Consider the following 22,984-nt stretch of genomic DNA (forward strand, 5'->3'; position numbering starts at 1 on the left):
GAATAAATGTTCAGTTTTGAACGATCGTGTACTTAAAGTTACCGCCTTAGTGATCACTTGTTTGTTAGCGACTTCCCAGAATACCCGTGGTGTCAGGTGATCACCTGACCAGAACTGTCGGCAATCCCGGCCCTCAGCTAACTTTGGAAACAAAGACTACTAAACATACCTGGCCAACAGAACTGGGACCCGCCCGGGACCTGCAAACACTCCAGCCTAGTAGAGCTCCCCGGCTCCGTCTTGGCCGTCGTCTTAATATCTGTGCCACGATTGTCCTGTATATCAACTTGAACTTCCCGCTTGCACTTGAAAGGTAACTTTACATCCACTCTCTATATATATAACGTTAACTTGTTAGATCTCCTTTTGTGATCACGATCCTAGCTTTTTAGTTCATGACTGTAGCTCACAGCTGTATGATAACTGTTGCTATAAAGTTCAGGCCCGCCGTGGTGTAACCATAGTCTAGTTATTGTGTGTATTCAACTTTCGATACTTCGCTTGCAAGGTACATGCTGTGCAGGAAGTCTACAGTTTGTCTGGTCGACTCAGGCTGTCAAGTGTTTCTAGCATACAGTGTGTGTGACACGTCACCTATCAGGTAAGCGTTCAAACTGTGACATTCATCTGTATGGAATGTGCACCACGCCTAGTGTAGTGTATTAGCTGTTTGCGCCAGACCCCGGCGCTTACACTGAAGTAAAGTAAAGTAAATAATTGGTAAAGTAAAGTAAAGAAATAAAATTTACTGATCATGGCCGTCGACCGGATCTCTGCTTGAAACACGGGCCGCTCTCTGAGTTGGCCTCGGGCACGAGAGACCCCGGGTGCCAAATCTCGAATCGGGGCGTGTGGCTTCCTCGCGGCCAAACTCTGGCATCCTAGCCTCTGCCACGCTTTGGGAGACGGCTGGAAGAGAAGAAATTGGCCGCGGAAAATGTACTCTCTAGCGGACCAACTCCCTCGCCATGTGATCTCTTTGGCCAATTTCTACTCTTTCCAGCCGCACCCCCCCCCAACCCCCCAACCCCCCAAACCCTGGTAGAGGCATCCAGGCTTGTCTGGTAGAAGTAGTTGTTTTGTTAATGACCGAATTACATGTTGAGTTCATTAGCCACGTCGTAAGAAGTAGAAAGAAAATGAAAGCTGTCAAATGAAAGCAATCAAATATTACACATTGCTTACTTTTTGGCTCCAACAGAACACCAAACGAAGAAAACAAGGGAATAGTCAACAATGGCAACACGCATGTGGCTGATGTTTCTGATCGCTGTTGGCCTACTGATGAACTTCTCTTGTACCAAGGCTGACACAGCTGACGATGTGGGGAAGGGAGCAGGGAAGAAAGCAATGCGAGGATGGTGGGATGTAATGGAGGAGTATCTCGGCTATCTCGAAGTTGCAGAGGAAGGATACAAGTTTTATTCTCGTGTGTCTTCTGCATACGAAAAGTTAAAGAAGGGAAAGATGACAGGAAGTCAATTTTTGGGAAAAGTTGGGAAATCTGTGATTAGGGGTGGATGCTCGTTGGGAGGTTCAGCCATGGGGACCGTTGCTGGTGCCGCCATAATGCCGGGGGTGGGGGCAGTGGGGGGAAGTTATGCTGGAGAAAAGTTAGGAGACAATATCGGGGATTATGTGACCGGAGAAACAGATTAGATACCACTTTACTCATGCCACCTGCAATATCTTATATGTTTTACAATGGAGCGTAAGATGCATGTGCAAAATAAAAAACGAGTGTAATATCAAGTTATTGTTCGCTTTGATTCAGATGTATCTTTTATACTTTTGTTCCATATTATACTTTAGAGACCCCTTCTGTGCTAATGCTGCAATGTTGTTAACGTTACATATGTTTGGTTCCGTTACGTTTGATTTCAGGTGAATGTTAGTGATGTATCATGGACCTTTTTTTCTTAGCTATTTGTCTCTTTTTATACCAAATGTTTCTTCTGTTCCTGCAATTAGCCCTCGGTCTTTTTTACTAGTAGTTTCTTAGGAGTTATCAGTAGTTCTGTGTGTACTAATTGCCTGTCTTTATACCAAATGTTTCTTCTGTTCCTGCAATTAGCCCTTGGGCATGAATTTGCAATGAAACAATTTGTATATTTCTTTTATTATCTTTACAATTCGCAAAGCATGTATCCAGTAATGAGATCGTGTGATCATCACCTGCCCGAAACTATCGGCAATCCCCTGAGCTGAGCTAAACAAACAAGTACAAGCCTAACCAATAAAGCCGGTTTTTCAATACCAATACTGTCTACTGTCATTTGTCAACTGTACTTGTACAGGTTTCAATACTTTCCGTGTCTGTCTTTTCTACTTTTGTTCAGGTATACCGGTATACAGATATAACCCCCTTCTGTGCTAATGCTGCAATATTGTTTGATTCTGTAAACATGTGAATGTTAGAGATGTCATGATAATGGGCCTTTTTGTTAATCTCCAAGCAGATTCGGTGGGGCAAGGGGACATGAAGGGACAGTTGGGCCGGCAGTGGATACAGGTGGTCAATATAACAAAGTCCCCTTGCCTCATCGAATCTGCTTGGAGATTACCTTTTTGTTAGCTTTACACTTCGCAAAACACGTACCCAGTAGTCGACCCATAGTATAATGTTTTTGCTCTGTTTCTTCTTCCGTTTGAAACACTGACCTCTGACCTGGTTAATGACCTGAATTAGACCGTCTCTCACCATGGTAACTGGTGTTGGGTTACATTATGTTGCCGGATTATGTCACCATATACTGTACAGTATGTGAATGTGTTTGAGTAATAATTAACAGAGCAGACCATATGCGAAGGTTGTTTGGTTAGCGCACCTCAAAAAGCGGAAGTGAGCTCAGGTGCACGTCGCAGACCTATAACAAAAGATCACCTGACCGAAACTACATCACCTGATTCTGGGCAGTCCCCACATCACATGACCGACACCATCGGCAATCCCCTCAGCTCAGTTTGCAAAACAAATCACGTACCTGGTAGACAAAGCCGCTTTTCAATACTACAGAAAAGGTAAAGGAACGCGACCAGCTCCATCGTGCCTTTGTCTTGGTGTCTAAAAGGTACGTCCACTCAAGATTGTGACCTGCTTTTTAGTTTCTGTCCAGAATCTCTTTACATATGCATATTAGTATATTGTAATATTCAAGTTGCATGTTGGCGTTTAATAAGAAAATCGTTTGCATGTTACCTAAATTTGGAAAAGGTGCACAACATCCCGTTGTTGCTTTCGAATCCTGGTTTCTTTCATTTCATTTTTTATGTTCATCCACCCGGAAATTCAATCTGCTTAAGGTATTTTTTCAACTTCACTTCCAAGGTATCTGCTGTGCCAGATATCTGGTTATACACCTTGAGTCGCGTCTTGAGTCGCGAAGGAGATATACAGTGACACGCCACATATCTAATCAGGTAAGCGTTAAAAAATGAAAGGTTTGAAATCAAGTTTCTTAAAAATTCCAGTTAACGTGAACTCCTTGCTCCAACCGTATCTGAATGATTAAATATCAAACCGGTGTTTGTGATTTAAGTGTTGTGCTAGCTGTTCGAGTCACAGTTGGATAGATAAATGTTCGAATTTTCTAGCCACAAAATTGTTAATGACCTAATAAAGACTTGCCGTCTTATAAAGTGGAAGAGAAATCTAGTGCATTTTATAATCATATACTAACTATACCAGCCCAAGGTTCATAAATTATCATTTTGGCTCCAACAGAACAAAGACAAAGAAAGCAGGGCGAACAGTCAACAATGGCCAAACCCATGTCGCTGATGTGTTTGATCGCTATTGGTCTGCTGCTGAGTTTCGCTTACGTCAATGGGGAAACCCTGAAAAGCACTCCTGGCGACGGACAGACAGCTGACGATGCACGAAAGGGTTCACCGAAGGGAGAAGATGTCGGGAACGGTGCTTTGAAGGAAACCCCTGAAACTTTGATGGCACAACTTGGAAATTTGAAGGACAAACTCGACGCTTTAAGGACGGGGGTCGGCATTTTTGCTAAGGGGTATGAGTTATACGATCGCACTTCTGCTAACTACAAAAGGTTTAAGAAGGGGGAGATGTCACAGGAGGAGTTTGAATCCGAAGTTAGGAAAGAAGTAGGTGGTGTGGTCAGGAGTTTGTGCTCGATCGGTGGCAAGACTCTCGGTAAGGGTGCGGTTGCAGGCACGGTCGCGGGCGCCACCCTCGGCGCGTGGTACCTCGGACCCGCCCTCGGGCAACTGGCGATCCCCATTCCCGGGTTGGGGGCGTTTGTGGGAGGTTATGTTGGCGGTAAGGTGGGAGCAATGTTCGGAGAGCTTGTGACATAAAACTCGTTCTACAGGAGTGAGGATAAAACTCGTTCTACCGCAGAGTGGAACTCGCTGTCACCAAGCGTAGGGGCATTGTCATTAGATAGCTGCAATGTTTAGTGTCAGATGTTCAAAGGTTAGGTGTAACAAGTCGCTCGGTGTAATGTAGCCATCTGCCACCGCGCCGCGTGCCTGCAAATACAGATAAAATTACGAAGAGAGACCAAATGACACCATAATTACGCCATCTGCAATAGTGATAAAAAGAAACTATTATTAGATTTGCTAACACTACCGATAAAACCGTTTGCAGCAAAAACGTACCATATATACTGTTTTTTTTTTTGCTCAAGTAGATTTCAAGAGACTTAAAGTCACAAGTAGATATGGACATATCTTTAGTTTAGATGTGACAATTCTCGTAGTGCAGAAATATATATAACCCTATATATATTAAAGATTGCTTTGTTACTACAAAGGATACAGAAACCCAAGACTTGATCCACCTGATTGTAGTAAGATATCATAGGTTTACTTATGCTAGCCCTTATTGTTTAGTATTAGGCCACACCAATTTAATTTCTTGGTTAACGGATTTTTCTAGAAAAATAATGGAGTGGGCGGGCGAAAAAAAAAAATAAAAACAGGTCTAGGCATCCTATTATGGCCCAAAATGGTACGATAGGAGCCATGAAGTCAACACACCAGGCTGGTTCAAAATTTAAACAATGAATTTTGAAGTTTTAATGATACCATTGCATTGAAAGATGGAATAACTGTAACAACTAGGATAAAAAGGACTGTTTTCAACTGTTCAGGGCAAAATATGAGAATTTTGCAGTTGATTCTGAATTTTTATTTTTATTTGCAAATCAGAAAAAAATGAAGCGGGCGAATCCGTTAACCAAGAAATTAAATTGGTGTAGCCTTAAAGTAGAATTTTAAGATTTTGTGTTTCTCTTATCCGTTGATCTGTTGACCTTAGGAAAGCTGCTGTACTTTTTGTAGGGTCAAGTTTCATTATATAATTCATCATATAATTGCAAACATTACAGACATTTAGTGACTCAGTTGGAGAGCAGTTTTAGAATAAAATGTACTTTGCACAGTAATGAATAAAGGATTATGATATGGTGTTCCTCAATGTTAATTCTTAAATGCCTATACAATCTTATACCATTTGAGAGATACTGGTAGTATGGATCAGAGTAATTGTTGCAACATACTTGTGCCTTCAAAACATGGTTTAATGTTGTACTTGATCTGTAAACAAGCGGAATCAAGAATGTGTTAAATTTTTTACAAATAAGTCTGTCTCTAACTGCCCCAAAAGATGAATCTAGCATTGTTCATGTCGGTACATGTTGTAATGACAAAATACTGTTCTACATTTTTTTCTCCAACTTGTAAAACGAGAACATAAGTCGAGCATCAAAAATACATGTCATTGTGAACAGAAATTGTTGTATGAAATGACTGCCAACAAAGGTTGTTACATGTAAGTAAGTCATACAGTAATGATGTTCCAACTTTGTGGGTCTGTCGGCAATGTAACATATGCAATTGCTATGGGAACAACTGTCACTGTCATTAACATACAGTACTAATACTCATCAATGTTACCTATGATAAGCAGTTCTTGATGAGAAGATTACATGACAATGTCTGAATTGTAAGGACTTCAAGACCCCATATGTAGGACTGCTTAAGATTTTCAAAACTCTGTACAGACTTTTTCCCTCTAAATGTGAAATTCTGGATCCTTCCTTTGATTCATACATGGTCATTAACAATGGTTGACATTGTTTTCTATATCGGACATAAAAAGTGCAGATCTATGTACACAGCATTTTGCAGAAGGTTACATACTCTTATGTGATGGACTGTGACAGCAGTTTTAACATGATATCTTCTGTACTTGATTCAATAAATACTGCTACATCTCACACGATCCATCTGTTTACAATCAATAGTGGACGAAAACTTTCTGCTTTATGAGTAAAATACGACTACTAGAATGGCACCAACGTCCATGGCTAAAAGTGGATGGCTTCTCGCTTGTACATTAGAGTCCTGATTAAGACTACAGACGGGATTGCACACTTCTAAGTTCGACAAGAGGAATCTTTTGACCTTGAGGAATCTTTTGACCTTGAGGCCCATACAGCAGCCAGTGTCTTACCTTTAGCTTCTCCTAAAACAATGAACTTCAGAATCTTTACCACCATTTCTATTTGCAACTCTTCATCTGGACACTTTCCGTTCCACCTTGAAGCTGCATCTACTGGAATCTACTAGTAAAAACCTGTACCATTCACACTGACTCACTCACTCCCACATTCACACATGCTCCGAGTTCGGAGTTTCATAAAAATCCTCCACACTGTGCTTTAATCAAGTCCTAAAATTTGACTCAATCAAGGGTTTCCCATTGCTAAATACTGCTGATCCACTGAATAATTACCCTTTCTAAATTCTTAGAACATGATATTACTTCTGATATTCAATTTCAGGTCTCAGATGATTTCAATGATGGTAAAAAAAAGTTGACTGGTACTTTAGTAGGAAATCCACATATTTGAAATTTCCATGCTCAAAGAGGACTGTTGTTGGGCCAGCAATGTCTGAAGAACCACTGTATGTCATCAGTACATAAGAGTCAACAGTGATTCTAAGTAGTGGTGGGTTTTGTACAGTAGTTGAGAAGGGAGGTCTGACTGCAACATGGTCATTACTACGTCAGTTCTGCGTACTCTGTCACCCCGTGATTGGGAGCGCCCAGCTTCAGCAGGCCCACTGTGCGATCTTTGGAAGCTGTGACTAGATCTGGTGAGATGGGTTAAGGAAATATGCAATTTGTGTTTGCAGTAATACCTGAAGATACTAGTACTTACAAGAAATTACAAAAGGTTGTTCAGATTTACAATATGAAAAATTTGATGTGACACAGATACTAGAATAAGTACTAGGAATAAAACACACAGGCCTGTGACATCATACCACACAAAGTCACACACTATTGGGGAAAAAAGGCTTTTAGTTTTGACCCCAAACCCTTTTTATAAAAAGGTGTGTAAATTTGAACTCCATTGAGCCTCAACATTAGTGTGCAAGCACATCTACAGTAACCTTCAGAAGACAGGGAACAACAGATACTAAACGAAATAATGAATGAGTGAGTGAGTGAGTATGTGAGTGAGTGAGTTAGTGAATGAGTGAGTGAGTGAGTGAGTGAGTGAGTGAGTGAGTGAGTGAGTGAGTTGAAACAGACAATCACATTTCATATTTGGAATCACATATGACATAGATGAGTAGTGTAAAAAAAGGATACGCCAAAAAACAGTTACTCAGGCAACTGGATATCATCTTGAAAAAATTTTCAGCAAGCCCGGTGTCCAGGAAACTGGATATTCCAAAATCATATCCAGTTGCTTGAGTAACTGTTTTTTGGCATATCTTATTACCTGGATGTCTAACCTTCACCAACGTAAAAAAGGATACATTCGTCATATGCTGATATGTCCATGTCTTCTATATCACTCTTGTGCCTGAAGACCTCTCCCAGATACTCGTGATGGTCGGGATACCTGCGATACCTCCGCACCATCCCGTTGTCACACACAGAATACAACATACTGCCATTGGATGTATACCTGAGGGGGAGGGGGGCAGGAAATGGGTGTGTAAGTCTAGAGGTTCAAGAACATTATAGAGGACATCATGTCCTATACAAAGGACAATAATCATGTTATGTGAACTTTCATCTTTTTGATATATTTTGTCTGACCCTTAACTTTTCTCTCATGACAATCAATAAAAAGCAGCTTCTCGTGAATAAGGAATGGTTCAAACAAATAAAGAAACAAATGTCTCCAAAATTGAACAGTTGTTAAACAACCAGGATTGTCTATTACGTTTTTTTCTTGGAGTTGACGAAATAGAAAGCCTGACAAATTGCCTAAAAAAGATTTTAAAAAAGCCAAAGCAGCACTAACCCATGTTTGGAGGGTAGGATATTTTTCCACCTACCTGATTTTCTAGCCTGGGTGCCATCCTCCATTACCACCGGCTCACTAATGTTGCTCGCTAAAAAGATGGTGGTAACTATAGAGGATGGCACCCAAGCTTGGAGGTAGGATATTATTTTGGGGGTAGGATATCATTTTACTGATTTTCCAACCTTAAACTCAAATAGACAACTAGAGAAGGTACAAAAGCAGATTTTTCCCCCACCTGATTTTCCAGACGGGAGCTTCCCCGTGCTCCTGCAGCAACTCCTGAATGCCGACCTCGGGGACGTAGGCAGAGATGGAGTCTCCTCCCAGCATGATCAGGCCTGGGGGGGCAAGCACAACATCAGATACAGATACAGTCATTCTTTCCTAGAACTATCGCAGAGTGGAACTCACTGTCACTGACTCATTGTCATTAGATAGCTTTAAACAATGTCTAGAGTTAGAAGTTCAAGGGTTAGGTGTAACAAGTCCATCGGTGTAATATAGCCAGTGCCGCCGCGCCACGTGCCTGCGAAGCTGGTGTGTTATGCCAAAAGGCGGTTATACTGGCCATACAGATACAGATACAAATCATAACTGCCCCAAATTACATGCCAGCAATCGCTGTTTTGGTTTGCCTCATATACATGTAAATTTGCAGACATATGCTTCCTTTTGCAGAAATACTAGTATACTTATTATCAGTATCCAACCTTCACCCACTTTTTGCCTACCACTCACCGGCCATGATGTTGTGGCAGTCTAACTCTAACTCTCACTTACTGCCATCAATGCCAGTCCTTTGCATGTAAGGCAGTAAGTAACTAAGAGTAATCTTTATCAAAAAGACTATCCATCCCGATATGAGAGGGATCAAACCTTCCAGTCTTACTTGGCTTATACTTACTGTACAGAAAAGCTGTTTACCAATTACGTGAAACAAGCAAACAAAAAAGCAAACAAACAAACGTACTGTAGAAGCCATCGTCAGCCATGGACCCGTATATCTCAGGTGTGGGTGCAGCACTGTGCAGACAGGACCCACAGTCTACAGTCTGCAGGGTTTTACCATCTAACGTTGTCACCTGTAACACATACACATACACATGTACTCACTACGTACGTTGTAATATATTCTGACTACAGTATTCTCACCTTACAGCTAAAGTCTTAATGAGAGAATAACTTTGAAATGAAATAAATGACTTGTCAGATCCATCTGCAAGTTATGAAGCTTGAAATTGGTGGGGCTGTTAGAAAATCCATAAGGATCACGAATAACCAATTCTGTAAAATAACAGCTAACCAATTCTCTAAATTCTTCTGCTGCCACACCCATCAGAGCATGGGTAGCCAAATGGCTACTTCAGTGTGGTGTGTGCTAAAGGTTAACTTCCAACACTAATCAATACATTAACATGCATGTGATGTTGCTGCATAGCTTTCTTCAGTGTTCTAGAGAGCGTCCATCTTTCTATCATTTGACAGAATTTTGCTGCTCATGTTGGACAAAAATTTTGCCTAATCCACCATCTTTGACGCACAAAAATTGGCATATAAAGACATGAAAAGAGATGTCATTAATGTAGGCTTAGTCTACCAGCAAAATTTGCCACTGCCATTTGAAGACCGTCTGGCTTCCTTACCTTAGCAGTGCCGTCCACAGACACAGACAGGAAGGCTGACTGCCCCTTACACCACGGCCAGCTGTCATGCAGGAACGTCAGGTCCCGGATTATGTTGCCATGGAGCTGAGGAAACAACAACAAATCTGTTACCATGGTAACACCAGAGGGAAGTACAATGTAAAATGTAGGTGTACTTAGTCATTGAGTAACATTAAATCATTCTGATGAAAAGGAATTGTTATTGAACACTTTCTAATTTTACACTGTCTGATTTTATAATATCTAATTTTGGAAAGGTATAATCAACACATAATTCAGAAGGTCATTATATTGTCACTTCTGAAAGGTTGTAAATGAATAAAGTTCAAGTTGAAAGTTTATGTGAACTTCTGCATTTGAAAAAATAAGTTCCAAGCTCTTTGTATTCATAAGCCACAATAGTAAATGGAAAGCCATCTTACATCATTGATGAAGTCCAGTGGGAGTGGCATTCTTAAGTCAAACACTGTCACCCCCTGAAAGCGAAGCAAAGATAGGAGTTAGAAAACACAATCATTAAGCAGCAACTGTAAAATTTTAAACAAATAACAGAGGACCAATCAAAAGGCTTGTTACAAGACCTACCTTGCCATTCACTGTACAGCACAGAGCTATGCTGGGATTGGTGGGATCAGCAGCCAATCCTGTGCGATCTCGCCCATTGAAGGCACCTGTAGAGGAAGTCAGAAAAACAATATAAAACTTATGAATCATTAGGATTTGGCTGGATATTTTGCCTAACTGTAAAAATTACTACATGTAGTACCAACTTGTTAATCATTGCTTGGTAACATTCCAGTGTTGTAAAGGTCATCTTCCAGTGTTTGAAATACCCATCTGCATTCTGCATTTTGCAAAGAGATTTACAATATTGCAGAAGAAAAATCTTAGTTACAAAGTACAATCTGCAGTTCTGCATTATTAAATTCAGAAGGTTGTGGTATAGAGGCTGGTGTATTTGCAGAAAGTGATTTCAAATTGCAGAACAAAATTTTGACTCTTCTGCAATAATGCAGAACACTGAAGAAAAGTATTTCTACCACTGCCTTTGCTGTGTAACAGAGCATGACTAGTGCTGCATACCTAAACCCACATTTAGGTTCAGGTCCCGGACCGTCCGGATTCAAGTCCAGAGGTTTAGGTTCAGTTCTGGACTTGTAAGTCTGAACCTAAACCCATATGGCCTAATGGCATATACAAAATTGCATGTTGGCAACCTTGCAATGTTGTTTGGGCAAAACTTTGGCCACATAACATGGAGGCTGATACTTGCCCAATGGCAATGTTTTCTTCATTTTGCAGCAAAGGTTTTGCTATCTACAGAAGGTTTTAGGTGGTTTGGAAAGAAAAGGGGTATGTAAACTTTTTTTTGTTATAAGTCCGGACTTGGTTCTTGCCCTTTAGGTTTTTTGGGACTTGAACCTAAACATTCTTACAAGTCCGGATCCAAGTCCAGTGAATCGGTATGCATCACTAAGCATGACTTGACAGACAGAGCAAACTTACAGCTGTCGTACGAGCCCAGCTGCTCCCCGCTCTCCACGTCGATGATCGCCAGTCTCCTCGCCGTCGTGGTCGCCAAGATCTGAGGAAAGGTTGATTATCAACCAATCATCAACCAACTATTGGAAGCTTTGACAGATAGATTGCAAGTTGTAGCCTAGAGCCACAAGCTAACTGGGGTGCCATACTCTGTAGTTACAGTGGTAACTGATAAGCCATAATAGGAAGCCAGCAGTAACTATAGAGGATGGCACCCAGGCTTCCTACATGAATGTGTAGCCTGCTTTACACACATATAATCTCTCACTGAGTCTCCTCTCCAATTAATCAATCTATCAATCAACAATCAAGTACCAGAGTTATCAACGAAGGACTGAGGTGTTCAAAAACTCATTCTTTCCTAGAACTATCGCAACGTGGAACTTGCTGTCACCAAGTGCAGTTGGGGCATTATCATTAGATAGCTTAAAAACAATGTTTAGAGTCAGATATTCAATAGTTAGGTGTAACAAATAGTTTAATAGTATAATGTAGCTATCTGCCGCTGCGCCATGTGCCTGTGAAGTTGGTGTGTTATGTCAAAGGGAAGTTATACCAGCTATACAGATACAGATACAATCAACCATGGGCAGCTAGATGGCAAGTTGTAGCCTGTATCTCTCACTGTCAGGGGTTGATTGGGTCTCTTCTTTAAGAGCTTGTGGCCATGCATACATCTTTGACAGAACAATTCCCATTCCCAGAACTACCAATAGGAGCTCAGGATTCTCTGTCACCTTGGAAACCAGTCATCACAGCCTCCAACATAATGACAACAGACAGACATGTTCTCACTTGAGAATGGATGCAACTGAACCACTGTTATCCCTGGGCCTTGTATATATGACATACTATTGCACAGTTGGATCCGCGTGCGATTCAAGTGCCAAGCACTGAAATGCAGCGAGGATGATGATGATGGATGAATTGCTCATAAGCAATAATAACTACAAAAATTTTGATTGTCCTTAGATGAATTATCCAACACAAGGTGGTCTGTACCTTATATGCATTTCAGAAATTCAATTCTAACAACAATGTCAAATTGGCCGTAATGAAAGACTAAATTTGTCTGTTTTACAGTGCACCAATTTTTTATTACGGAATGTTGTCATTACTTACCCTGCAGCCATCACTGGTGAACCTGACAGCGTTGATGTTCCTGGCAAGACTCAAGGTTGTGATCTGGAAGGTAAACACAAAGATACTAGTAAACACGTGTAGTTATACTAGTATACAATACACTAGTTCACAGTTTTTACTGGACATGTGCAGTGTGATGCACTGTGGGTAATATGTCAAAGACTTAAGCAGGGTAAAATGGTCACATGATTCATGGCTCAACAAAAACAGCACGTCAGATAACATACTGCACCTGTGCAAAACCCTGATTTTTTGCAGTTTTATTTGGATGTTTGGTCTCTGTTGCATCAGAATTTTGCATGTTGCAGAGGACATCTTTTCCAACATAACATTTGGAAACTACAGACGAGATTTCAATGTTTACCTTATATACACAAGTACAACCTTATATGAGACGTTCTGCCAAAATGCTATGCACAATACACTACGGGTTTTGCGCAGGTGCAGTACGTGCTGCTGACGTGCTCAGTCTGCTATAAGGAGTCATCATCGTCAGTCCATCGGTTGCTGCCCAGGCAACTACAAATTTCCTCCATTTCCTCCTGGTGCTGGCAAGGTCAGAGATCTGTCTAAGTGCTAATGGAAAAATTCAGCAGTCAAAGCATTTCAATTTGCTGAATTTGGTGATGATGGAATGAATAGCTTTAAATCCATGAATTCATCCCAACTGATAGAAACATGGACACACATCAGGGCATCAGTTGGTCTGGAAAATCTTTTTGCAAAGAAAGTGAAAAATTTTCTTTTGATTCCAAAATGCCAAAATTCAGCCATCCCAAATTATAGTGATTTACACTTACAGCGTGTTAACCTTCAGCCTGCTAAGGTTGCTACCTGGCACCACATATTGTATTGGCTATGGGGGTAGGCAGCTGGGAGAAAGTTAATCATTATTTGAAACATCCTTACGTATAAAATCAAACACAATTTACTCTAATGGTAGATTGCTCGGTTGCTTGGGTAGCCAGACATGGGAGGCACCAGCTGGACAGCGACCTTTTGTGCCCTAGAGGTCAAAATATCCTGCCCCCTCTCATCAGTATGGTCCCTTTTGAATGCATCTTCATACAAACAAAAATGGATGAATATTGTGACCAACAAAGAATCCTATATGGTAAAACACAGATGGTTTCCCTGTTGGAACAATTTGGATTGAACTTGAGCGATCAACAACCAATGAGTGTGTTATAACAGATGTTTGACCTTCAAAAGCCATTAGATCTGTCTCCAAGGTCAGACGCCCTATGATTTTCACACCAGGTTGACATGCTCCTCACGAGCTCCGTGGAAGATGTTATTAATCTCCAAGCAGATGTTACGTTTTGCCTTAGTAGCTGCCAGAGGCAGTTTGACACAGAAAAGGGTTGCTTGGAAAAAATATTTTATTTTAAAGCCTCCCCCAAAATCTTCTTCGTGATTGAAATGTAATAGATCAAAAACATGCAACTATCAGTATGGCTAATTGTGGATGACAACTTGACTTCAAAGTTCTGTGAATTCACATACAGGATCATATGAAAAGTTTATTGCATCCATAGTCAACGCCTTTTTCTCCACTGTACACATTTTGGGCAATCTGAACCTTGTTTCTTATACGCACCCAGCCTCAAACTCACAGACACCCTCTATACTAGTTCCAGTCAAAACAAAATCCAAGAATAATTAGCAGATGATGGGTTTTGTGTTGACGACTGTCTGACTTACATTGTACGTATGGAGGAGGTCTCCCTTCTGTGCAGAGTACAGGTTGACTTTCCCGTCATAGGCACCAGAGCAGAACAGGTACCGATCCTGTAGGAAGTAACAACATTATAATCATGAGTTATTACAGACCTTTCAAAGGAAACATAGTTCTTAATAGTTAATACTGTTAGATATAACCATCATCTGGGTTAGAGCCATCTGGTGTTGTCTAATGTCTTGGACTACTGTAAATTGTAATATACAGTTTGTATTAGCATTGGATTTATGTTTGCAGCTTTCACCTCATGTGCTGTCTTGCAATGTGTTATGGTTGTTTCAACCAAAAACCACAAATACCTCTCTGTTGTGAACATGACAAAATTTGCTTGTTATCTGCTAAATCCAAAATTAACTTCAATTGGTATCAATTGAGACAGGTGGTAATGTTCTGTTACCAAGGAATAGGTATCTACATGCTGGTTAGAACCAGGACATTCTGACATCCATTACATGGTGTTTTTATTTATGTTGCAAACTGATATATCAGAAGGTCAACTCCAGATCAAAGCCATTTCTGTGTCTCATATTTTAAAGATTTCTTGTCCATGGATTTGTCCATGGATTGCTAGAATTAGATCAACGGAAAATAAGGCATTTGTCTGTTGTGTGATGAATTGTGCACGTAATATTACCAATTTGCCTAAACTGCTGGCTATCAATTCATTCAAGAATCCAGGTCAAGACCTTGGTACGTCATACATTTTTGCCAGGCACATAACACACATCCTCATGTTTTTGTGTGTAGTCACAAAAACAACGAGTCAGTACAATGTTGACATTATGAATTATTAAATTTAAACATAACGTTAATCATTATCATAATGCCATCAGACATGAAGAGTCAAGAAATACATTAGTAGTGTCTGATGTTGTGATGTTATGACCACTAGTACTAGCTGTGACATGCGTCACGTAGAGATGATGGTCTTAGAAATGGGTTATGAGGGCAAGTGCACCAGAAGTGCACCTTGGCTCTTTAAATACATTTACAACCATGTGCATGGCAGTGCTAAATAGAGAATAACATCGCCTGGCAACAGAACTAGATTGTCCAAAATGCCATTAAAGTAATCAGTGTGATAGGTGTACTAGTAAAATGACCTCTATAGGCCCCTATTTCTACCTGTAGGCTTAACAATTCACATAACATATCAACCACACCTATAACTATAAACATATTTGAGCAGTCTGTTTTCATGTCCTTGACTCAGTGCAACCTGATACATGACTGATCAACTAGAACTGGACTATTACAAATGATTGATAAGCACAAGTAAATGCTGACCTACTTAGGAACATTTCAAGCTATTGATTCTGAATTCTGATGAGCTAATAATTTTAATAAACAGTGATATATGATTGGAAGATTTGCAGATTTTTCAAAATACATTTCCGTCATCTTTATTTGTTGACAGTCATTTTCAGCATTGATTCATGATGCACTGACGATGATCATAACATCAACGTTAACGCGTGTAACTTTAACGATATAATATAACAATACAACATCAATGTTGGCTATAGCGGTACTAATTATTTTGTAAAGCTGTCATTCTATGGTATACAATGTGAGTGATTTTAGATAATTGTTATTCATAACACACTCTAGAGCAACATTAACAGACACAGAAGGATGATAATTTTACCATTAATGATATTATCATTATAAGATTCATAATTTGCAAATCATCATCACAATGGCTATTGTGTGTGTGTGATTTAAATTCAAGACATGCTACTAGTGTTACTTTGTATACAAACAATGGGTGAACAATCACCTGTGCAAGCATGTCCTTCGGGTTGATTTGCATAATGGTTCTCTCTAGGCTAGCTACTCACCCTGGGACAGAAAGCCACCCCTCGGACGCTGCCCTGGTGGTGCCGCAGAAACTGCACCTTTCCCTCCCGTTCCATCCGTCCCGCCTCTCCACGGAGAAATGCCTGCAAGATCCCGATCGCCCGCTCCCATCCACCGGGCTGGAAGTCGCGGGTTCGACTCCCAACAAAACAAAAGATTACAGATTGCACACCCTTGTGTCGGGAGAGACCGTCCTAGCGAGCTTTTATAATATTTCCCTTATTCACCCATCTTCAGGCGAACGCAGGGGCACAATACGAAGCGATTCCTCAATGCCAGCAAGTAGATGCGTAGCTCGCCTCCCTCTCCTACATTCTGCAGTGTCCAGGGTCCGGTAGAGTGAGAGCTATGTCGCAGAGAACAATTTCAGAGGGAAACATCTTCTCCCCACTCAGTCACTCACCCTGTGTATCCATCTGTTTCGCCTCGTTCCCGTGTATATTACACCGGAGCCCCAGACGGATGCCCACGGGAAAAATTCAGCTGCCTGTGCAAATAGTCAGAACATCGTTGGTTTTATGACATCTGACGATACTAAAATTGCTACAGTCTGATTAAAACTAATCTAAAATCTATTTTTCTTAGTATTTAAGCGTTATCAACTGATGTTAGATTGATTTTGTACTAATTTGTTTGCACAGCTCAGGGCATAAAACGGCGGCCACCTATAAGGATACTTCCGGGTTTCTCGAGGTGGTGCGAGGATTTTGGAGTCACGACGACTGTTGTGTTGTGTCACATCCTGCGCCTTTCTGTCTGTTTTACTCCCACGGGAGTCACCGTTTTACGAATTTACAAATCGTAGATCAACTGCTAAGGTAGCACAGGTGTTGGGATCACCTTGTTTTAAGCGGCAGGTTTCAGACTACAGAGTTGTTGAAGCAAGGAGTTGCGAAGATGGCGAAGACAAAAGTCAACATTCAGTCTTTCCAGCTACAGTTGATCGGATGGCAAGCTGTGGTCTTCTGTGTTGTGCTGATGTCCTGTGGTCTCTCTCCAGGTAAAACAGATGTTTTGTTAATTAATCAAATCACGCCTTGTGTTTAGAATCGGTGTTGCTGTACGTAGCCGTTGTCCAATGTTATAAATCTGTCATATGACTGTTTTATGTAACGTTAAGCTATAAGTTTACTTGTGGACGTTTGTTGTAAACTGATCCGGCTTTAATATGCGTGTCGTGTAATTTAGCCCTTTGATCTCAGAGGACGAAAGACGGTTGTAATTAACTGTCCCAGGACACTGACTGAAAATACCTGGTTCCTGCAAAGAAATGTATATACATGTACTATATGTACTAAGGTACAGAACACCTTACCTACTACTAGGCATGACGAGGCAAAACAACTAAGTGACATTCCTTTGCATCCTTCCGACACAATGGGGAATCTACATTTGGAAATGCCAGGCTTCCGGTGTTCATCGGTTGGTTGATTTTATCACCAAAACTTCTTGTTGTATAGAAAAGTTTCTGCAGTGTATGGGGAATCTTGATGCCGGGAATACTTACAATCTGTGTCTTTGAACAGTTCTTGTCTTCACTTTACTTAAGCTCATAAAACTCATTTTACCTTAATAAGTCTAACCAAGGACATCTGACTCATCAAGTAGTTTTTAGTCCTGAATTTTACAATTTATGGATCACGTAACAAAAGGAAACAGGTTTTTCTGGTATAGCTTGAGATCTGCTGGTCAAAAACAGATCCATCTTTACAAAACAAGAATGCATATAAGGGGGATGTTTCTTTGTGGTGACTAACCAAAAGGGCATTAGTGAAGTCATGTGTATCACGCAGGAACACAGTAAACAGACAGGTAACCATCTGAGTCAGAATGAAAAAGTGTCTTTGTGTCAATAATCCCACAGAGGTGTATTTAGAATGGGCCCTCACTGCATTCTTAGTGTTTTGGAGGGAGCCAGAGCTACATGTAGGTGCGGGAGCATAAGTATAATAAGCTTTCCCAGGTGATTAACAGATAATGTATTCAATGGCAGCCTTCCAAAGAAGACTGGAAAGAGCTTGTGTCAGCAAGGGACTCTAACTTTAATACTAACTGATAAGCTTTACTGGTACATTGTACTTCATTGACAATGCTCCATTTTTAGTTGAGGATTGCATACATGTACTTCCCATGCAGAAGTTTCTGAAAGTTGTGCTGAACATTTGATGTAAGTGTCATATCTATCTCTATACATAGCACTGTAATGTAGCACTTGTTTCTCCTACCCTTATACAATGTACCTCAGTAATCTAACGTAGTGCATATGGCTCATGTAGGGCCTGAATATGCAATATTGATAAGTTCATTGTCATTGTCATTGTAGGAGTTGAAGCAGCCTGTACTCCGCAGAAAGACTTTGTACCTGTACCTGAGGACCAGTATGACAGGAACTACTCCAGCATCAACACCCCTGGAGCACGACCGCTGGGGTACGACAGCGGCATCATCTACTACCTTGGGGCCAACGAACCCAACCCCTGCGTCCGAGTCACAGGGACCTCGGGCTCCGGCAGGAGGGTCGAAGTCATGGTAAACCTGACAATATGTTTATTTACACCAAAAACAGTTACTCAAGCAAATGGATTCAGGTATCATCCACTATCTTTCGTCAGTGACACTAGACTTGCAGAAATTTGACTTTGCTTATTTGCATATCAATCAATAGTTCGTACTGCACTTATAAACCTGCCTTTCTCATGCAAGTCTCCAGTATCGCTGACGAAAGGTAGTGGCTGCTACCTGAAACATCTGAAAAATCCGTTGCTTGAGTAGCTTTTTTTTTTTGCGTACCTGGATGTCTAACCTTCACCAACGTAACATGTTTATATTGTATACTCCATGGCTTTGTTGTTGATTTGTGGACAATCAAAGTTCTTCCCACACCATTCACGGTGCACAGGTGCTTGGAGAGTACTAGTACATGTACTTGCTGGTCACAAAAAACTGCAGTATAAATTATTCAAGACATAGCTGAGAGTTGAGATCCTTTTCACATCTAAGCCTGTAATGTATACCTAGGCCACACCAATTTAATTTGTTGTTTCTTGGATTCACCCTGTCCATTTTTTTCTGATTTGCAAAAAAAAAAATTTTTTTTTCTTCTAAATCAAATGCAAAATGCTCAATGAAAGACATATTTTGGCCCCAACGGTTGAAGAAAGTCCTTTTCTTCATAGTTGTTAACGTTTTTCAATGTAACAATGCAATTTTGTTTCATCAAAAGTTCAAAATCTATTGTTTTAATCATTTTTTTTTTCATTTTGCCCTGTCGCTTCATATATTTTTTTTAAACAACAAATCAAATTGGTGTGGCCCTAGATACCAGGGCAGGGTAAATAAAGTGCTTACTTGCACAATGGTTTTATGACTGCAATAATGCAGGGATTGGTAACATTATCAGCATTTCAGATAAGGGGTAGTTTTAATTGGAAAAAAATCTATACGACCCTTGGTCCAGCCTTGAGTACAAATAGAAAGTCACTAGAAAAGTAAAAGATCGTAAATAAAGGCATCTGGGGAAAACTAAAGTTGAATCTGAAGACAAGTAAGTCAAGCTTTTAAGATTAGGATGTGATGTGTAACTTGCTGTTTGAGTTGTGCCTTAACTAGCAAACTGTGTTTACATTCCTTGTTGATTGACAAACAATATTGTCAGGTCAGACTCTCTTAAGAACCGTTCAAGACCCCCATTTTCTCCTTGGAAAATTACAGAAAAATAGATTGGGCTTTCTGTGTTCTAAAACATTTTCTAAAACAAGTTTGAAAAGCCCATATTTGGATCCAGTGACAAAGTAATCATTATACTAGAATATAGTTCCCCTATTTGTGTCACTGTTTTTATCAGTGTGTGATATCTCACAGTTGCGTCTATGGCTTTTTCACAGGTACAAACTGAGCCAGCAACTCTGGACATTTGGTGAGTGTAAAATTCATACATGTATTGACATCACTGCTTGTGCATACATCAGGCTTGGAGAATTAAAAAGCTTCGGAGGAATTCAAATGATGTCTGTAGTATTAGCATCAGGACTTGTGTCCAGTGACAGAAAAGTAGTACATGTAGCATGGGGTTTTCAGATCTAAAATCTGGTGAGTGGGTCAGGATTTAAGCCTGGCTGCATTATACATGTATTAACCTTCAGCCAGCTAAGGTAGCTGTTTGGCACTAACTAAATGCATTGATATGGGATCAGACAGCAGGAAGAAGTTAAAGCAATGCATTAATTTGTCTCAATTATTGCACAATGTTTACATTTACATTGAGAATTTGGTTGATACTTAGTGTAACTATAAAAATATAAAAAAAAGTACAGGTGAAAATTTGGACTTGACATTTTACAAATATTCAATTTAACCATTGATATGCTGGTTCTCTGCCTCCAGTGTAAGAGACAGCACCCAGACAGAGATTGACAACTGTGTAAGTGGCTTTTTGTCCTCAATTCCTTCCTTCTCTTTTAATAGATCATACATACACCTTGTGTACTTATGAACATTTAACTGGATAAGTAATGGTGTAAGACATCAGCAATGCACAAACTGTATTATCTACCATGCCATGAATTGAAGAATAGAAGACATGTACACTGTACATGTAAATGTAGAAGCTTTCAATATCTTCATGATTTCTCATTAACTCCAGAATACCATCCTGGTTAATTTATGTCTGCTCCAATAGTCGCTGCCAACCAACAAGTAAGCAACAAGGCACCATGTTTGATTGGTAGTCAGGTAGTGACAATTGGAGCGGACGTAAACTAACCAGGATGTTACCCAGGCTGAAATGTCAGAGGATTGAAAGGAACTTTTGTGTTTGTTTGTTTGTTTATTTAAAGAACCTCCAATTACATGTAGTGACAATACAACCACTACACTTCCTGGAGTCCTCTTACATATATTGTAAAATACAAACATATTATAACTACTTATTTTATTTATTTATTTAGATTGACCACATACATAATATACATGGAGGGCATGGTGGAACAGGTGCACCTAAGTGCACCTTTTCAAGGCCACCATGCCCACAAATAAATAGACAATGTGCATAAAAAAATACATAACAGTGATACAAATAAGTATACTACTACATGTATTTGCATTCACTTCTAAGTACAAAACATACTACGTTGTCTTACTAACATTTGCCATCATTATGTGTTAAACAGGGAAGTGGGACCATCAACCTGTGTCAGGAAGCCAGCGGAAACTCAGTTAACTTTGAGTTCTACTGTAAGACTGGGTGTGAGGCGGGAGACATCAACTTCTGGTACAGGTTCACGGTTAGTCCTGACGGAGGTAAGTCTTAGTCTCTTCTATCCAATTTCTCTTCAGATCTTAAAAGTGTTATTTTTAAGGGCTCTTTACATTTTAAATGCATAAGGTGGTCTGGAAGACTTTTTAGAATGAATAGGATGTATCGGTAACATTATACGCTTGTACAGGTATAATGTATTGGATTTTAGAAAGCATACCATACACTCAAGTATTGGATTTTAGAATACATACTGGTAACAGACATTTCATGGATTACATAAATAGCATGTTTTGAAATGTTGGGTTTCAAGCACATCTATCATATTCCAATAATAATTCTTAGGCTACATTACGTTTCCTTCTTTCAGAGGCTCTGAGTATTGGATTTTTAAATGAAGAAAGTACTCTAGATGTAAATCTAGTATCATTTAGCATACAATGTATAGACATTGGCATATGTGTGGTTGCTGATTACTTTCATGATGTCTTTATTTTCCCTCCAGAGGACCCAGAGGAGTGGTGCTTTGACAGGACAGGTACAGACTTCCCCAACACCCTGGGACAGATAATCCCTCCAGGACATGTCAACAACCCTGTGACCAGACCACCCCCCACAAGTGGACTCACCCGCCTCTTACCTGCATGGACAAGTCTCCTCATCATGTTGGTTGCAGCATTTTTGTTCTCTCAGTGAGGAAAGCAACCCTGGCAGCTGTTGGTTGCAGCCTTGGTTGCAGTCTTTCTGCATTTTCCGTGAGGAAATGCATAGCTGTGCCTTTGCCTTATTGCTTATTTATGGTATGATGCTACAAGCCATTGTAAACTTAATCTCCAAGCAGATCCTAGGGTGGCAAAAGACAGTAACAAATTGTGTTGCATATTGGACCCTCTCTGGTGAATGGATACTGTCTGGCCAATTTGTTACTGTCTTTTGCCACCCTAGGATCTGCTTGGAGATTAATGTCAACTAGCATTTGTCTCCTGCTTGTTGGTAGGTTTGTTTGTACAGCAAGTAGTCCTCAGTGGGACTTACATACACTGATAGTTTGAAAGAAAATATGGTTAGAATACTGCAGAATTCATTTGTACTAAATTGTCTTCCTAACTTTCCATCACATTATTTTTCATCTTCATGTCAAACTTTATTAACAGGCTAAGAATTTAGATAGTCTCAATTAAATTTTTCTACAGAAATTCAAAGATCATTTGACTTATTAGATATTAAGCAAGTTTGAGTATGCCAGCTTGAGATATTGGAATCTTAATATAAATTTAATACATGTTTAAGATTTGTTTTGTCCAGTAGAAGTCAGCAGATTATTGTTAATGGAACATAATGATGAAATTTTTTTTTACTTTGATTTGTTTAAAATACATTAAGACTCAATACTGGTAGTACAATGTACAATTTCCATTGCAGAAATGTACCACCTCAGCTTTTTCTTGCCATTTAGATATAGATTTTGTTGTGTATC

General features: G+C 40.0%; 3 protein-coding genes across 3 annotated transcripts; 2 read left to right on the forward strand and 1 right to left on the reverse strand.

The window, feature by feature from the left end:
* The first annotated feature begins 130 nt into the window (after positions 1-130).
* LOC109468899 lies at positions 131-4,323 on the forward strand. Its single transcript, XM_019767282.1, has 6 exons — positions 131-313; positions 509-601; positions 1,202-1,657; positions 2,959-3,021; positions 3,725-4,122; positions 4,165-4,323. Exons 3-6 carry the CDS (start codon positions 1,237-1,239, stop codon positions 4,321-4,323), a joined length of 1,041 nt encoding a protein of 346 aa, XP_019622841.1. The 5' UTR covers positions 131-313; positions 509-601; positions 1,202-1,236.
* A 1,118-nt stretch (positions 4,324-5,441) lies between these two features.
* LOC109472305 lies at positions 5,442-16,708 on the reverse strand. Its single transcript, XM_019771990.1, has 11 exons — positions 16,235-16,708; positions 14,357-14,443; positions 12,632-12,694; positions 11,474-11,552; positions 10,553-10,638; positions 10,390-10,443; positions 9,947-10,051; positions 9,274-9,385; positions 8,539-8,641; positions 7,807-7,958; positions 5,442-7,131 (listed from the first exon to the last, which is right to left on the reverse strand). Exons 1-11 carry the CDS (start codon positions 16,307-16,309, stop codon positions 7,040-7,042), a joined length of 1,008 nt encoding a protein of 335 aa, XP_019627549.1. The 5' UTR covers positions 16,310-16,708; the 3' UTR covers positions 5,442-7,039.
* Positions 16,709-16,903: 195 nt separating this feature from the next.
* Positions 16,904-22,286, forward strand: LOC109472313. The gene is made up of 6 exons (XM_019772003.1): positions 16,904-17,253; positions 18,577-18,782; positions 20,138-20,169; positions 20,637-20,673; positions 21,422-21,551; positions 22,013-22,286. Exons 1-6 carry the CDS (start codon positions 17,151-17,153, stop codon positions 22,201-22,203), a joined length of 699 nt encoding a protein of 232 aa, XP_019627562.1. The 5' UTR covers positions 16,904-17,150; the 3' UTR covers positions 22,204-22,286.
* The last annotated feature ends 698 nt before the right edge of the window (positions 22,287-22,984 follow it).

Source organism: Branchiostoma belcheri, unplaced genomic scaffold, assembly GCF_001625305.1.
Source record: "Branchiostoma belcheri isolate BF01 breed outbred unplaced genomic scaffold, Haploidv18h27 scaffold10, whole genome shotgun sequence".
NCBI classification, from domain to species: domain Eukaryota; kingdom Metazoa; phylum Chordata; class Leptocardii; order Amphioxiformes; family Branchiostomatidae; genus Branchiostoma; species Branchiostoma belcheri.